The sequence below is a fragment of the Medicago sativa genome, chromosome 4, assembly GCF_051527215.1.
Source record: "Medicago sativa cultivar Bolivia chromosome 4, Bolivia_mono, whole genome shotgun sequence".
Lineage (NCBI taxonomy): Eukaryota > Viridiplantae > Streptophyta > Magnoliopsida > Fabales > Fabaceae > Medicago > Medicago sativa.
The window spans coordinates 19727216-19743736 of NC_140752.1; the positions used below are offsets into that span (position 1 = coordinate 19727216).

At 33.1% G+C, this 16521-nt stretch overlaps 1 protein-coding gene and 1 long non-coding RNA gene across 3 annotated transcripts; one reads left to right on the plus strand and one right to left on the minus strand.

Moving 5' to 3' along the window:
* The first annotated feature begins 2857 nt into the window (after positions 1–2857).
* On the plus strand, positions 2858–4278 carry LOC146927039 (F-box/kelch-repeat protein At3g23880-like). The gene has a single exon (XM_085700444.1). The coding sequence runs from the start codon at positions 2919–2921 to the stop codon at positions 4062–4064; it is 1146 nt and encodes a 381-aa protein (XP_085556570.1). The 5' UTR covers positions 2858–2918; the 3' UTR covers positions 4065–4278.
* Positions 4279–12496: 8218 nt separating this feature from the next.
* LOC146927040 (uncharacterized) lies at positions 12497–15925 on the minus strand. Of its 2 annotated transcripts, XR_015005580.1 has the most exons (6): positions 15678–15925; positions 13496–13737; positions 13342–13386; positions 13078–13259; positions 12917–12978; positions 12497–12771 (listed from the first exon to the last, which is right to left on the minus strand). It is a non-coding gene; the product is annotated as an uncharacterized LOC146927040 (long non-coding RNA). The 2 variants fall into 2 exon arrangements; XR_015005579.1 differs by lacking the exon at positions 15678–15925 and having other exon boundaries at positions 13496–14667.
* Between the last annotated feature and the right edge of the window lie 596 nt (positions 15926–16521).

Below are 16521 nucleotides of genomic sequence, written 5' to 3' on the forward strand. Positions count from 1 at the left end.
ATTGAAAATTTAAAACAAACAAACTCCATAACAAGATAGAAGATAGAGTTCAAGGATAATTAACTATATCAACAATCTATGCTATATAATCATATCATCATAGCACGTATAATAATAACTAGAAACTTTGTTCTTTTATTCTAGACAATAGTAAGAGTGCCTTTGCCTTGTTCTATCATTAGAAAATCATAGTCAAAGACCCATTACAAGCACCAAGTTGTAGCACACTCTACTAAAACTAGTACTATGGATAGCATTAGAAATGATACTAATTATTTTTTTAGTTACAAAAGCATAAAACATTTTTTAGAGCCACCTATATATCCATTAACTAAATATAATAAACCAAAAACCTTATAAGAGCCATTTATGTATCCATTAACTAAACACTAATATGTAAAATCCTGTGCAAAGGCATTATTAACATAAACACCATCCATACGTGTTTGTCATTGATGATATGGGGTTACTCAATGACTTTATCAACGACAGAGGCATCAACATAAGTAATAAACCCAAATCCATGAGGCTTCCTAGTTTTCATGTCTTTCATGATATTTGAATTCAAGATCTTCCTATAGTGTTCAATTATATTATTAGTAGTAGGCAGGATAAAAAAGAAACCTTAAATTTTTTGAGATCCTTAGGTCAGTTCTCAGTGAGGGTATCCCATAAATGCGTTCCTCCATTGATTTATTTTGTACGACAGCATACTCTCAGCTGCCTCACGTTCTTTTGACCTCACGAGAGTAACACCTCCGCACAAATTGTTCAATTTGACAGCAAAGTAATTGATAACTCCTTGTAAACTATTAAGGTTCCACAAACCAAAACCAAAACCCCTTTCCTGGAAACCCTATAAATGTGAGTCTTTACAAACTAATTTTCTCAAATCTCAAGGTTCTAATTCTTCAATTTCTTGAAAAACAAACAGATAAGTGAAAATTTTAAAGAAAAAAGTGATATTGTACTTACATCTAATTAACAAAAAACCCCTTTTTATTTGAAAAACTAAAAAATTGAATCTTTATAAACTAATTTTCTCAAGGTCCCAAATTCAAAATTTTCAATTTCCTCAGAAATAAAAAAAAAACAAAACAGTAAAAAAATTCTATAAAAAAAAGTATAAAGAGGAAAAAGGAGAAATTTACCCAGATGCATCATCATCGGTAAAGGGTTGAGAGTTGTGGTGATGGTGTTTGTGTTATTTCAGATCAAAGTAGCTTTTCCCTTGTTCCTCAATTCTTTGATTAGGGTTTGTGGGGTTTGACGAATTGAATATTTGGGTGTTATGGGTTTTTAAGAAACGAAGAGGTGAGTTCGACGGAGAGTTCGATGGAAAAGACGGTGGTGTTCGACGGAGAGTGAGTTCCAAGATCTGGTCCATCTAGATGAGTTGATGTAGGTTGTGAGTGAGTGAGTGAGAAAGAACGATAGAGAAGGAAAGATGAGTTCGATGTAAGTTCTTTTTTGATAATGGGTGAAAACAAAAATAAATTTAGGCATATACTTTTTTTATTTTATATACAATCATATATTATCGCTTTCATAAAAGCGCTAAGGAAGGGTAACCAAATATTAGCGTTCACATAAAAACGCTAACGAAGGTAGCTAAATATTAGCGTTTACACATAAGCGCTATCTAAGTGGTAGCAAATAATAGCGTTTTTTCAGAAGCGCTATCAAACAGCTGACTAAGGCCTTTTTAATAGCATTTTTGCACAAGCGCTATAACAGTGGCGCTATTATATGTCAAAATTGTAGTAGTGAATCATTCAACTACTCTGATTTGGAACGGACATTTTAGCTTTTAATCGGTCAACTTCTCTGTAAACTGATAACGAGGTGTATATTCAAGGACCACCAGTGACGGAGCTAGAAAAAAAAAAAGCTCGGACGGGCCACTAAAATTAATTATAATATATAAACACAAATTAAAGTTGTAATAAACATTAAGTACAAAGTTGAAATGACGGAGTTTGACTAAAAAGTTAGGATGGATACTTAAATAATTACGTATTTAACAACTACTATAAATTTTGAAACTTTTTTTGTACATTACGACGGTTAACTGAGAGAATTTTCAGTTGACATGACAATATGCAGGAGATTTGAAACTCATGCAAATTCGAAGGTCTGAAAGTCTCCGCCAACATGCCAACTATAAGCATCACAGGAATCACGTATGCCACTTTTGAAACCGCGGGAAACTATAATCGTTAAAAAATTGTTTAAAGTCTCGCAAAATAGACCTATAATTAAATTATTTAAATTTTTCGGGTGGCCCGCTACACTACTTTGCGGGAATTTGGATCAACAGAAACCTAAAACCGACACAAAATTGTATAAAATCTCGCAAAATAGACCTATGGTTGTAAATTTTTAAATTTTTCCAGATGTGTCGTGGTCCACCCTAGCCCATGAAGGGCTCCGCCACTGAGGACTACGTTATACTCCCTCCGTTTCAAAATGAGTGTCGTTTTAGGTGTTTACACACATATTAAGAAATGCAATGATTAAAAGAAAGAGAATGGTTATTTTACCAAATTATCCTTATTAACTATTGATTAGTTTTAAAAGTAATACTTTGGAAGTAGTGTGCAGAGTATTAATTAGAGGGTAAAATTGAAAAGAAAAAGTTATTATTGCATTGGAAACTGAAAGCGACATTCATTTTGGCAAAATCTCCAAACTACGTTCAAAACTTTTTTAAAATCAAGGTCATTTTTGGCAAACTGCCGCTATTTCGTGTTCCGCACAAGTTTTTTTTGTTTCAGCCGGTTCAATCCAGTTTTTCCCTGGTTTAATGACACTATCACCGGTTTTTAAAACTATGCTTATAACACTCACCGGTTTTTAAAACACGGCTTGCAACATTCATCCGTTTTTTCCCTTCCTGTATAATTAGGGTTTACAAGATGGTAGAGAGCACGGAGGATATGAAGCAGAAGACACTGACATATCTTCCTCATGAATTGATTATTCAAATCTTGATGTGGTTGCTGGTGAAGTCTCTTATACGTTTCAAATGCATTTGTAAGTTATGGTTTTCTCTTGTCTCTGATTCTCACTTTGCAAATTCACATTTTCAACTTACCGCCGCAGCTCACACTCCTAGAATTATGTGCATATCATATCTATCTCATGAAATTCGATCAATAGATTTTGAAGCATTTCTTAACGATGATCCTGCTTCACTGAACCTTAATTTTTCGCTTCCAGAATCTTATTTTCCGGTTGAAATTAGAGGTTCGTGTAGAGGGTTTATACTTTTGTATCGTGACACAAACATCTACATATGGAATCCATCCACTGGATTTAAAAAACAAATACATGGGTCTCCTTTTCGTTCCAAATTAGCAATTCATATACATGGTTTTGGTTATGACCAGTTAAGAGATGATTACTTGGTGGTTGTATTGTCCTATGATATAACCGTAGTTTCAACATGTTTGAAGTTTTTCTCATTTAGAGATAATACATGGAAAGAAACTGAGGGTGCTCCCTTCGCTTATTCTGTCATCCCATCTCGCAGAAAAGGGTTTCTATTTAATGGGTCTATTCATTGGTTGGCTTTGCGTCATGATTTACGTTGGAATGTAATTGTTGCCTTTGATTTAATGGAAAGGAAATTGTTTGAGATGCCTCTTCCAAATAATGTTCACCACAGTGCATTGGTACATTCTGGTTTGTGGGTATTTGGAAAATATCTTAGTGTATGGGCTAAGGATAATGCTAGTGATACAGTTGAAATATGGGTGATGAAAGAATACAAAGTGCATTCGTCATGGACTAAAACTCTTGTTCTTTCTGTTGATGCCATTCCTGATCACTACTTTCAACCTATATATTCTACAAAAAATGGTGATATTATTGGAAGAAATATGCATTCTACAAGCGTGTCTGATGTTATTGGAAGTAATCATGGTACTAGATTGGTAAAATATAATTATAAAGGACAGTTATTAAGGCATCGCTCCTTCTGCAATAGTCCATCCGAAGTTGTCATGTATACGGAGTCTCTGCTTTCACTCCCTGGCCCAGGTGACAACGAGCAAATTTAAGAAAGATCACACAAACAAGAAGACCGACGTTGTGAAATATTCTCAACCATTTTCTTCATAATTATAATTATATTGTATTATGAACTCTTGGATGGTTGCATTTGTAGGGTAGTATGTGTTTGACTGTATTGGTAACCTCATTTGTAACATGAGCTAGTATGTAAATGAGCTGAACCATTATGTCATGGAATGTTTATTGGTTAACTATTTGTCATATGGTTATGAAAATATTGACAACTTTGTTTGTGATGTGTAACTCAATCTGTCACTGCTTGAAATTGTTTTATATTGGTTAACTTTGTTTTATATTGTTGAAGGAAAAAATAAAGTTTTGTTCTCTAATATCAGTGGACTTGTCATTCTATTAACTTTGGCCCTTGCCAATTCTCTGTTTTAAACCAGGAAAAAAAAAACTAATTTAAAATTAACGAGTTACACATGAATTCATGAATTTATAAGACTTTAGATCAGAAAAAACATCAATATTAAATCACCCAATGATCCTAAATAGTGCTACAATTACAACTTAAAGTCTTAACGCTAGATATTCACTCTCTATTTCCATGTATAAGTCAAGCTTGATAGCGAGAACTTCAGTCTTCTTGGAGAAGAGAGCCTTAAATTGCCAAAGATTTCACTAACTTCCACAGATGGATCTAATGTTTGCATCAAAGTTCTAGCTAAATTGACATTTGGCCTCTAATATAGAAAGAGTTTACTCATAAATCATAGATTCTCTTGCAGGCTTTAACTTTCTGATATTTTGGTGTTAGCAGGTATCATAATCATAATGTTCTTCATCAGGTATCATAGATTCTCTTATTTGTTTTTTTTTTTTTGTTAAGTTTTATTGTCATTCCTTGATTATTGATTCATGTGTGTTTGACCCTTTTCTCTGATTCACTTGTTTTAATTAAATAGTTATTATTTGTATTTTTATCTACTGTAATAAAAGTGATTCAGATTCCGAGCCTTTTGTGGTTCTGAGTTCTGTCGTGCATTGAGGAGTTTGCAGTCGAAACTAAAGGTTTATAAATAATTCAACGAGCAGAATTAAGGTTTTAGAAGTCCCTGCTGTGGTTAAGGCCTTGTTATTAAATTGTGATTCTATACAATATATCAAGCTAGTTAGTAAACATTCTTCTGCCTTCTACTTCATGGCGGTATTGTTTTGTTGTAAAGGAGGTGTGTGTCAATTTAAAAGAAAAATAAGGGAGGTCAGTGTTTACATAAAATTAGAGGGGGTGTTTGTGCAATTTAGAAAGACCTTAGGGGAGATCAATGTAATTTTCCCTAAATTTAATACATGAGTGGAAAATTTGGTATGGTGATGAATGAATGTTGTAAAATATACCATAATATACTAGGAACGACAAACCGACACTTTTCGAGAAATATGTAGATAATGGGAGAACCAGTTTTCAAGTCAGTGTTGGTATGGTGATGAATTTGGTATTGGCCATAGATATGAAAAATGTTGCCTAGTGAGAGGACAGTGAACCTCACTGAGTTGAAGCTCACCCATTTTCTTAACTCCATATTGGTGTAAAACAAGTGGATAAGAATTGGTGTAAGTTTTATTGGCTTCAACTGTTGATAGCCTAATCCTTACCTTTCCTATTCTTGAATCTTTGATTGAATTGGTGTAAGTTTTATTGGCTAGATTATGTTTCATGCATGTCTTACTCATTTGGCTGTTTGTGGCATTTTTGGGGTAATTAATATACCACCTTCAGTTTTGTCAATTTTTATTACTCATCATTTCTTGATGCTAAATTAAGATTTTGAAAAGATCATGATACTAATGCACCAATTGTCATTGCCATAATAAATATATGCATGTCTTAACGAGGTGCTTATTGCAAAAATTACTTGGACCGAGTGGTGTTGGTGTAACCAGTGATCATACTATTTTTAATCTTGATCTGCCTTCTAATATGGTTTGTCCCTTCTTCTGCATGAACTAATTATCAGAAGCAAAAGGAGAATAAAAGAAGAAAAATAAACATATGGTAGTTATAACGTTATTGTGGAAATGTAGACTAGGTGGATCACTAGGTACTACTATGAAGTATATGCATTAAAATGTTTAGAGACTTAAGCTTAATTAACCATTTGTATCAGGTTTAAAGCTTGAAGCTTTCATTTGATGACTTACAGCAGGATTAACCGACCTAAGCTTTTATTTTAATTGATTCCTAAGATTTACACATGAGCTTTGTTTGCAGGGAAGAATTCATCTTTCATTATCTTCACTATATGTCATGTCCCACCTTCAGATTCTTTCACTCAGTATATTCAAAAGTTCCATCCACTTTAACTCTTCTGTTCTTCACCTCAGTATCCTATGCACATGGTAACTGTAACATCCCGCGTATTAGGACTTAACGTAATATCTGAAAACGATACAAATACGCATGTTTAAGGAAAAAGGGGCATAATAGTCATTTGAGCTTAAGGACTATATAAAGGATTTAGGCCCAAAATATTCATTTTTCATTCAAGCTTCTCTCTCTAGGTTACCAACAAATCTTCTTGCTCTCTTCCATCTCTAGAAATCGGTCCCCCTCCCTTCTTGAATCCATCTTCTTCTTTGATCTTTCTCTTTCAAGCAAGCAATTAAGTAAGGTATGAAGCTTTTGGTGGAAGAAACATAGGAACTTGAAACAACTTCACCAACTAGTTTTCTTGTTAGGGTTTTTGTTGTGTGGAGGCATGGAAACAACTTCAAACTCTCTTGAGGTGAGTTCTTTAGATAGATCCTTCTACCTATGGATTGTGTGTGTTATGAAAGATGATGAAAATGTTAAGTTAGAAATCATGAACTTAGGGTTTAGTACCCCTTTTGCTATAATTCATTGAAATTATGTTGTTTGTTGCCATGTAATCGTTCTAAGCTGTTTTCTATATGTTTTGGGTGTTTTGTATGCTTTGGAAACTTGATTTTCAGGATTTGAGGTCAAAAATACGAAATTATGCAGGTCTAATGCACTAAAATCGTAGCCCGATTTAAAGGAATCGTACTACGATATTTTACGAGACAAATGCCACAAAATGTCACTTAAATCGTAGCCCGATTTCAAGAAATCGTAGCCCGATTTCAAGAAATCGTAGCCCGATTTACTGAAATCGTAGTCCGATTTTCACAGCACAGCACCTTTTCATAAAACTTCCTGTGATGCATGATCTATCATTCACTCAGCTGAATGACTTCCTTGCATGATCACTTATTCACCTATTTCCTAAATACGTCTAAGAAGGTGATTATATTTAGGTGTAAATACTACTACGAAAGTAAATATCACGTCATTAATGACGTCACCCTAGTATAAATTTGGGGAGAAAGTGACAGAGAGGACCATCAAATTACAAAGAGTGAATACATAAGGCATCGAAATCGCTAAAAAAAATAAAGTGGGGAATAGGGATGGCAATGGGTACCCAATAGGTAGGGTACTATAGTACCCTTCCCCATACCTGCATTTGTAAAAAATGCCCGTACCCGAGCTTGTACCCTCGTGGGTAACAACTTTAGTACCCTTCCCCATACCCTATGGGCACCTAAATGCCCATATCCATACCCATTACCCACACTTTAATTATAAAAAGACAATAAAAAATATCTATGATCCAAATTTTTATAAAGCAACACATAAAATAGTAAAAATCGTAATATTTAGCCAAATAAAAAAACATCCAAAATATTCCTCGAAAATTAAAATAAAAAAAACATTCAAACAACAACAACAACCAAGCCTTATCCCACTAAGTGGGGTCGGCTACATGGGTCAAATGACGCCATAGTGTTCTATCAAAAACCATATTTGGATCCAACTCATTGACCTCTAAATCTTTTCTAATGGTTTCTCTAATGGTTTTCTTAGGTCTTCCTCTACCTCTTTTAACCTGACTCTCCTCCATTTGATCTACTCTTCTTACAACGGCATCTACGGGTCTTCTCTCTACATGTCCAAACCATCTAAGCCTATTTTCTACCAACTTTTCTACTATAGGTGCTACCCCCACTTTCTCTCTAATGGTGTCATTCCTAATTCTATCCTGTCTAGTCTTACCACTCATCCAACGCAACATCCGCATCTCCGCTACGCTTACTTTACTCTCGTGTTGGCTCTGAACCACCCAACACTTCGTACCATACAACATTGCCGGTCTGACTGCTGTCCGATAGAACTTTCCTTTCAGCTTAAGTGGTACTTTCTTATCGCACAAAACACCTGAGGCTCTTCTCCATTTCAACCACCCAACTTGAATACGATGATGTACATCAACTTCTATTTCTCCGTCATTTTGTACTATGGACCCAAGATATCTAAACTGCGTAACTTGGGGTATGATATGATCTCCAACTTTCACCTCCAAGGTAGACTCATTTCTCCTTTTGCTGAAGTTACATTCCATATACTCTGTCTTACTTCTACTCACCAAGCAAGACTACATCATCAAGCAAGACTACATCATCTGCAAAAAGCATACATCCCGGTGCTAACTCTTGGATGTGTTCCGTCAGTACATCCAAAACTAAAGTAAAAAGATAAGGACTTAGGGTTGACCCTTGGTGTAGTCCTATTGTTATGGGAAAATCTACGGTATCCCCATCATGGGTCCTCACACTAGTCGAAATACATATAAAAAACATTCAAAATACATATAAAAAAGTGCATGCTAAAATAAACATCAAATTGATTTAAATCATAAATTTGCAGCTCGTGAGCTTATGAATGCATGAATGAAACGATTATCATATTAGTTTTTAGGTTTAGGTTTATATTTAAATAGCTAAATAAATTAAATAATTATTATATTATATAAATATGTATATGCGGGTTTGCGGGGCTGGGTAGTATATATAGTGCCCTTACCCGCACCCATACCCATCTAAATTTTCGGATAATTGCCCGGACCCAAGCCCATACCCATAAATGTGGGGTTTTACCCTACCCGTTGCGGGCATTTTTTGCTGGTGCCCGTCGGGCCTGGGTCCAATTGCCATCCCTAGTGGGGAACACAATCGTAAGCTCAGTTGGTAGGGATATTGCATATTATATGCAGGGGTCGGGGTTCGAACACCAAACACCCCACTTCTCCACAATTAAATTGTGTGAGTTCTAGCCACTAGGCTACTTGACAAAAAAAATACTTGATGTCTTTAGTGCAATTAAGTCAAATTTTTGTATTTGATAATTTCTTTTTGATGAAGATTGTCTTTTATAAATACGGGGTCAAGGTCCTTTCTCTTTCTTTATAATAATCTGCATTGATTGCTCAACAAAACATATATTTGTTTTTGAAATTACTCCCTCCGTTTCAAAATATAAGCAAAATTCATTTTTTAGGTTCATTCATTTAATGATGTATGTGGTCCATATTATGAACCACATACATCATTAAATGAATGAACCTAAAAAAATGAATCTTGCTTATATTTTGAAACGGATGGAGTATCTGAGAATCGGTTAAATTAGCCTTTCATATATTTGTTTTTTTTTTGTCCTCTTGAACTTAATTCAGTTGATAAGGACAACGCATAATCCGGGGTTCAAACCCCGGCCACCACCAAAAAAAAATACTACCTCCGTTCCTTTTTAATTGTCACATTTTGACATTTTACACAAACCAAGATAATCAATAAATGTTGCTACTTTTGATACAATAATTTCTATATTTACTATAATAACCTTATTTATTTAATATCTCATTACATATATTTCTCTCTCCACAATAATAAATAAGGGTAATATTAGTAAAATAACATTTAATGTTGCATTGAACTATGTAAAGTGACACTTAAATAGGAACAAAAAAATTCTCCAAAAGTGACACTTAAAAAGGAACGGAGGGAGTATGTTGTTTTTTTTTTTTTTTTGGTTACACCTTCATATGTTGTTTTGGAGATTGATATATGCATCTATTATTTTGTAAAGCATCAATCGTAATAGAAATATATTAACTTTTGTCACTATATTATTACTTTTGAAGACTATTCTATCAATATGGCTATAATCAATGTGAACAAAAGAAAATGTTGGTATGAATGGGAAAATTTTATAAAAAAAAAAAGTATGAATCGGAAAGTACAAAGAAATTTCGTTACCTGGCTCTTCCATTATATTTCGTTGAGACACTAGTTAAAATTGTTATAAATTTTTTTTTTTTTTTGAGGAAAGTTATGAAATTATTTTTAAATCATTGAATAAATTACTGGATGAGTGGCAGCATATGTCGTTTTCTTTAGGACGTTTTGTGACTCTGTTTATAATTGTGTAAACAAACTATCAACCACTATGTTTTCATGTTAAAACAATTCAATCGCAAGTGTATTAGATCCCCACTACATTGTAAAATCTGTTGGAAAACACTTTCAAGATATGACACTAGAACCACTCGAATATGGTACATAAGACAACTCTGACTTCCAAAAGGAAAGAATAATGGAAGTCCGGGTTTTTCTGTTTTCGAAGGGACTGAAAGACATAGGGATAAGTTAAAGAAGAAGACACAACAAAGAAGACATAACAAATTGTTTGTATGCGGCGGGACCGCGGGACTATGATTGTGTTTTTTCTTTTTTTTCTGGGAAAACACAATAACAAAGTGTTCTCACCTGAGTCGTCTCATATATTAAGTCTGAATTTATAACAAAAATAAGTCTGAATTCAACTACTCTCATAGTTTAGTAATATATCGATTGTCCAAGACTTGGGAGTCCTCAAGTCTTAATATTATATATTTTGCTCAGCTGTCGATGCTGATTATTAAAATCAAGAGAGCAAGGACCTTGACCCTATATAACTATTAAAGGACAACCTTTCAAAAAAAAAAAAACTATTAAAGGACAATCTTCACCAAAAACGAAATAAACAATTACAAAAACAATCCTAATGTTTGTTTAGACGACTTGTAATGCACGAGACGACTTATCTAGATTTTTTAATGATTAATGTTAATAATTAGTTAATTGTTAGTTAGATTAATTTTTCTTCTTTATCAAAATTTTAAACAAAGACCTTCAACTTTTTATCCTCTTTTCCTAAAAAAATGTCCTTATTTCATAATTCAAATTAGTTGAGTTGTCGTGCCCATGAGTTTAACTCAATAATGCATAATATATGCAATGACAAAAAAAAAAATTAATTGAGTTGTCAAACCCTAAATTGGTGGTTTAGAGCATCCGCAATAGAGACATCATTTTTTGGTACTTAAATTGATCTTACGTGTATACCCACTCATTTATAATTTTTTAATAATAATACCTAATAAACACTCAATCCCTCCAACCCAAATCTTACAAAAAAAATTAAATCGGATTCACTAATCAACTACCAATAACTTTATATCATTACATTTCAATTTTTTAATATTAAAAGCGTGTGAATCCTGCTTAAACTTGGGGGTCTTAAATAAGACCACATGTCTTGTAAGACCCCGAAAAAATTTATTCCCAATGGAATACCTAATAGGTATTAGGTCTTAAATGTTTAAGATCTTCCATTGGAGATGGTCTTATTCATCTTGAGTATAACAACTGTGTTATTTCGTTTAGGCGTAATTAATGATTTGGTCCCTTAACTTATTTGTTGGTTACAATTTGGTCCCTTAACTTATTAACGTTACAATTTGGTCCCTTTAAGTCATCTTCCGTCAACCAAATAAATCTCCACCGTCAAAACCGTTAAGTCAATGTCTAAGGTGGATACACATTGCAAGTTGTCACGTCACCGTTCACATGTGCCTATTTAACGTTTTGGCAAAAGACTGACGGTGATGATTTATTTGGCTAACAAATACTAATTTAAGGGACCAAATTGTAACGTTTATAACTTATGGGACCAAAATGTAACCAACAAATAACTTAAGGGACCAAATCATTAATTAAGCCTTCACTAGTGCAGAAAAGGGATTTAAAACCTGTTTTTTAGAGATTTAAGACCTGTTTTTAACCGGGGTTATATCACCGGGTGTTGTATGTATTACATACCACACCTGTTTTTAAGCGGGTACCTTTTTTTGTAAAAAAAGGGTGTGATATATGTATTTTTAAAACCTATTTTATTACAAAGCGGGTGTGGAAATGGACATATAACACCTTTTTTATTACAAAAAACAGGTGTGAAAAATATAGTACCAGATTAAAAAAAAAAAAAAACATGCGGGCACGCTGTCACCTACAGGCAGGGCATTAGGCTATTCCACTCCATAATGCAATTTTATATTTGCACCGACTAGAATATAATAGTTCTTTTGAAACCAATATGCATACATGAAAGTGTATTAAGATTGCAAATGAACATACAAATAGCTATTTTTTTCTTAAATAACACTCATTCAGAAATAGTTCCCAATACTATTCAGAAATAGTTCCCAATACTACGATAACATTCTTCAGAATAAAAACACTAAAAAGGTCGTACTCATTCAAGATGGTACTTAATCAATATTGTTTTCACATGATTACACACAAAAATATTCCAAATGCCTTCACCAGTCTTTAATTTTATAAGGTCTCACTGATAATTGGAAATTGAATTACATAAGAGAATATATCATATCAATATTTCTGTCTCTTGCAAGTTAAAAATAAACAAATATCACCATAAAAAATAATGATCATGCAAGTAATGATACTGACTATCTTTATTGGGGACTTTTCGAAGAGCTTCATCCACCATTTGTTGAACTGATTTCCCTTCTGCAGGGTATTAAGGAAAATGTTAATGTCCAATATAGTACACATGATGGACAAGGGTAGCAGCAGAGATAGATTGTCAATTATTAAGCAATGACCAAAGTAACTATATGAGCATTGTATTTAGGATAATAAAAAATTAACTAACTTATGCAGAAAATCGCATTGGATAAGCCACAAGAGCTTAGCCTCCAACACAGCATCCTGACCCTGTAAAAGTAAGAAATTGAAAAAGGAATTAAATTAACAAAAAAGTTCAATAAAAAACTGATTAGATGAATGAAGATGATACTAAAGCATGTGGACTACCTTCACTCTATTCTAACATGCAGAGGTTGCATGTATAGATATATAAGATTCCTTGCCTTGATCTTTAACATTTATCTTCATGTTGTTGGTGTTTCTCTTTAACTATTTGCAAAAAGAATTGAGCCCAATGTTGTCTCATCATCAACGACATCTTTCTCATATGGTGATGGATCATCATATATCTACAAGTTCAAACACAAATTAAACAAGTGACATGATTTTCATTAATTATACATAATAGTAAAATGTTTAAAATGTAATTACCTCATCTAATACTTGATATTCTCATTTATTGTCTTGTTGATGTGTCTACAAATGAATACAATAAACCATATAATAATTGATCAATATGCAAGTTAACTATTACTATAAAATATCAATGAATTTAAGACCAATGAATTTAAGACAATGTACTTACAGTGATAGGTATCAATGTTGGATTTTTTTTTTACAACCTTTCAAGGTAATATATCCTCTCACAACCCAAATAGAATAATATTCAACAAAAGTATAAATATGTTCAGTAAACATGTAATTCTAATAAACAATCAATCACAATCTTAACAAAATAGTAAAAGAAATTTTACCTTTCAAGCACGAACTTAAAAGTCTCGTTTGGCTCATTCCCCAGCGAACAAAAGCAATAAATTATATTATCATCTGCAAGACAGAAAACAGAAAAGCACAGAGGCAGTATACAGAGAAAAAAAAATGCACAACAATAGACATCCCCTCCCTTCAAAACCAAACCAGCAACTGCAAATAAAAAGGAAACACTGCGGCATAACATAACCAAAAGAGCACAAAAAATACACAGAAAGAGTCCCATATCACCAATGGGAGGACTGCCTATTGAACCAATCATTAGGGGACCAATAATATTCACGCAACAGGCAGGGAATACCTTCATTCTGCTCAAACACCACGTCCATAACAGCAACCTTATATCATCAACCATCTCATTCACATCCCATGTTTCGCCTTATAAATACACTATTTTCTAGACTTCCAAATCAACCATATAGTCCTAAACATTAACAAAAAACCTCTCCCTTATTATTATTTTTTTTCACTTCCCTACTCACACAGTCAAAATGAACAAACAAATTATGCTGAGTAAACAAATTAAAACCAAGCCAATGGAACACCATACTCATAACCTTAAAGGCCACATATGACAATGTAAAAAAATATGTAAATAGGTTTCTTCACACCCATCACACAAGACGTAATTTCTTGCTCGACGAGATACACTTGAACCAAATGTACATTATGTTTTAGTTTGATTTGCCATTATCGTGATTATGATAATGTCATTAAATTCAAATTGAGCAATTGGTATTAAGCCTTAGACCCATTAAATTAAAAAAAATAAAAAATCAGGTGAAGAAAAGTTAACCCCCCAAAGCACTCCCCTCCCATTTTTCTCTATTTCTTCCACTTGCTCATTCCTTTTTTCCCAAGTCTTCCTCTCCCTTCCCCTCCAAACTTGCAAACAAAGCCCAAGTGATAAATATTAGGTACACTTAACTGCTGAAAATTACACATGAACACAATCACAACTAAAAAAATAAACAAAGCTGAGACACACGGTGACCCAAATACTACTCCCACTAATTGATATCAAGGGATAAACATTACAAGCACTTAAGAAAATACATTCACAATCAACAAAAACATTACAACACAGCTGAGACACACAATGACCCAAAACAACTTTTTCATCCTCATATGCAATTTATTGTTTTTCATATGATGAATTAGAAACATAAGAAAAGTTAGCAGAGTCATTCCAAAATCGCACCATGAAATATGGTTAAACATATGCAAGTTAAAATGCCACATCAACACTCTCTGGTCAACATATTATTGGGCCAAAATTGCACATTTGAAACTAGGGGTTTGAAATCACACAATTATTAAACTAGAGGGGGAAAAATTGCAATTAAGTCTAGTAAGTATAAAGAAGTTAAAAATCGGTCTATATGATAGATATCACTACTAAAATAATAGTTACCATAAACTCTTCAAGAGCTTATAATCCCCCCTGAATAAAATTTGACATCATACTTAACTTGTTCTCTCTAGATCACTCATGGTATCAATGGCATCATTATGCACTCCAAGAAGATAATCACATTGAATTACTATCACAATGCATTATTATATTATAATATTAGCATAAGACAATGTTCTCAAGTAGCTAACAGCTTTTTCATACCCTCTTTTTTTATCATTTGTTTTTTTGTTAACCAATTTCAGTGCCCCTCTCTGAAATTAAAAGAAGGAAAAAAACCTAGAAGATAAACATTTAAACTAAAAGCAGAAACCTAGTAGTTGTCCTCCTCATCACAAAATTTCAAACAATAACTATAACTTCAGAAGAAAAAAAAAAACGAAAACGTATGTGGATTTCGTTGAAAATTTAAAAATTATAGCTAGATGAAAACAAAATAAAAAAATTTAACAGTTATTATGATCAAATGGGTCACCCATAAATAAATGAAATTCATCAAATTTATTCTGATTTTCATGCTTCTCAACCAAATAACAAATACATCTGAAACAAAACAGTAATCGGAGGGGAAAAAAGACAGTACCTTGGAGTAAGTCACAAAGACTCAAAGAGATGAAAAATATGAGACTAGGTCTGAGTTGAAATCGGACCCTTTTCAAATTCAGATTTTCGATTGAAGGGTTTGAGTAGGAATTGATGGGAGAGTTCGACAGTGAAACAAATCGATTGAGGAACGGGAGAGTGGGAGAGAGGCGCGTACAGTAATAAGGAAGCGAGGAAACATATTGATAGATACATTGAAGAAAGGTTATATGTCACGTTAAGAATGGCAAAGTTTTAGTCACGTTAAGAATGGCAAAGTTTTAGTGGCCTGACGATTACGTGTGAAAAAGGAAAATAAAATATCTCACCTTTTAATTTGGGAGGTTAGATAGCTAAATTGGTTTCGTCTAAAGATTAAAAAGTTGGAGGTCAAGGGTTCGAATCCTGTCAAAGAAATAAAAAGATTAATATAACAATATACTAATTAATATAACAATATACTAATATTTCACACCTTTTTTCTAAAAATCAGTTATAATATAATTAACAATTAATATACTAATATTTCACACCTTTTTTCTAAAAATCAGTTATAATATAATATTTACAAATTTACCACCTTGTTTTTATTTCATATTTGACCCCCTTTATTCTTAAAAATTTAGGTTTTGAAACTTACTTACTAAAACAAAATTTGCAATATATTTACAAAAATGCCACCTTATTTATATTTCACACCTTTTTTTAATAAAATAGGTATAATACAAATAATTCTTATGTCAATTTTGCACTAGTGCTTTCGTTTTATCAGCGTGACTTTCCTAGCAACGTTCACACCATTGTCCTCTACTTTCTACCTATAAATGAACAAGGCCAATGGTTGT

What these genes read in the sequence shown, in the direction of transcription:
- LOC146927039 (XM_085700444.1), top strand. Translation starts at nt 2,919, where the DNA reads ATGGTAGAGAGCACGGAGGATATGAAGCAGAAGACACTGACATATCTT.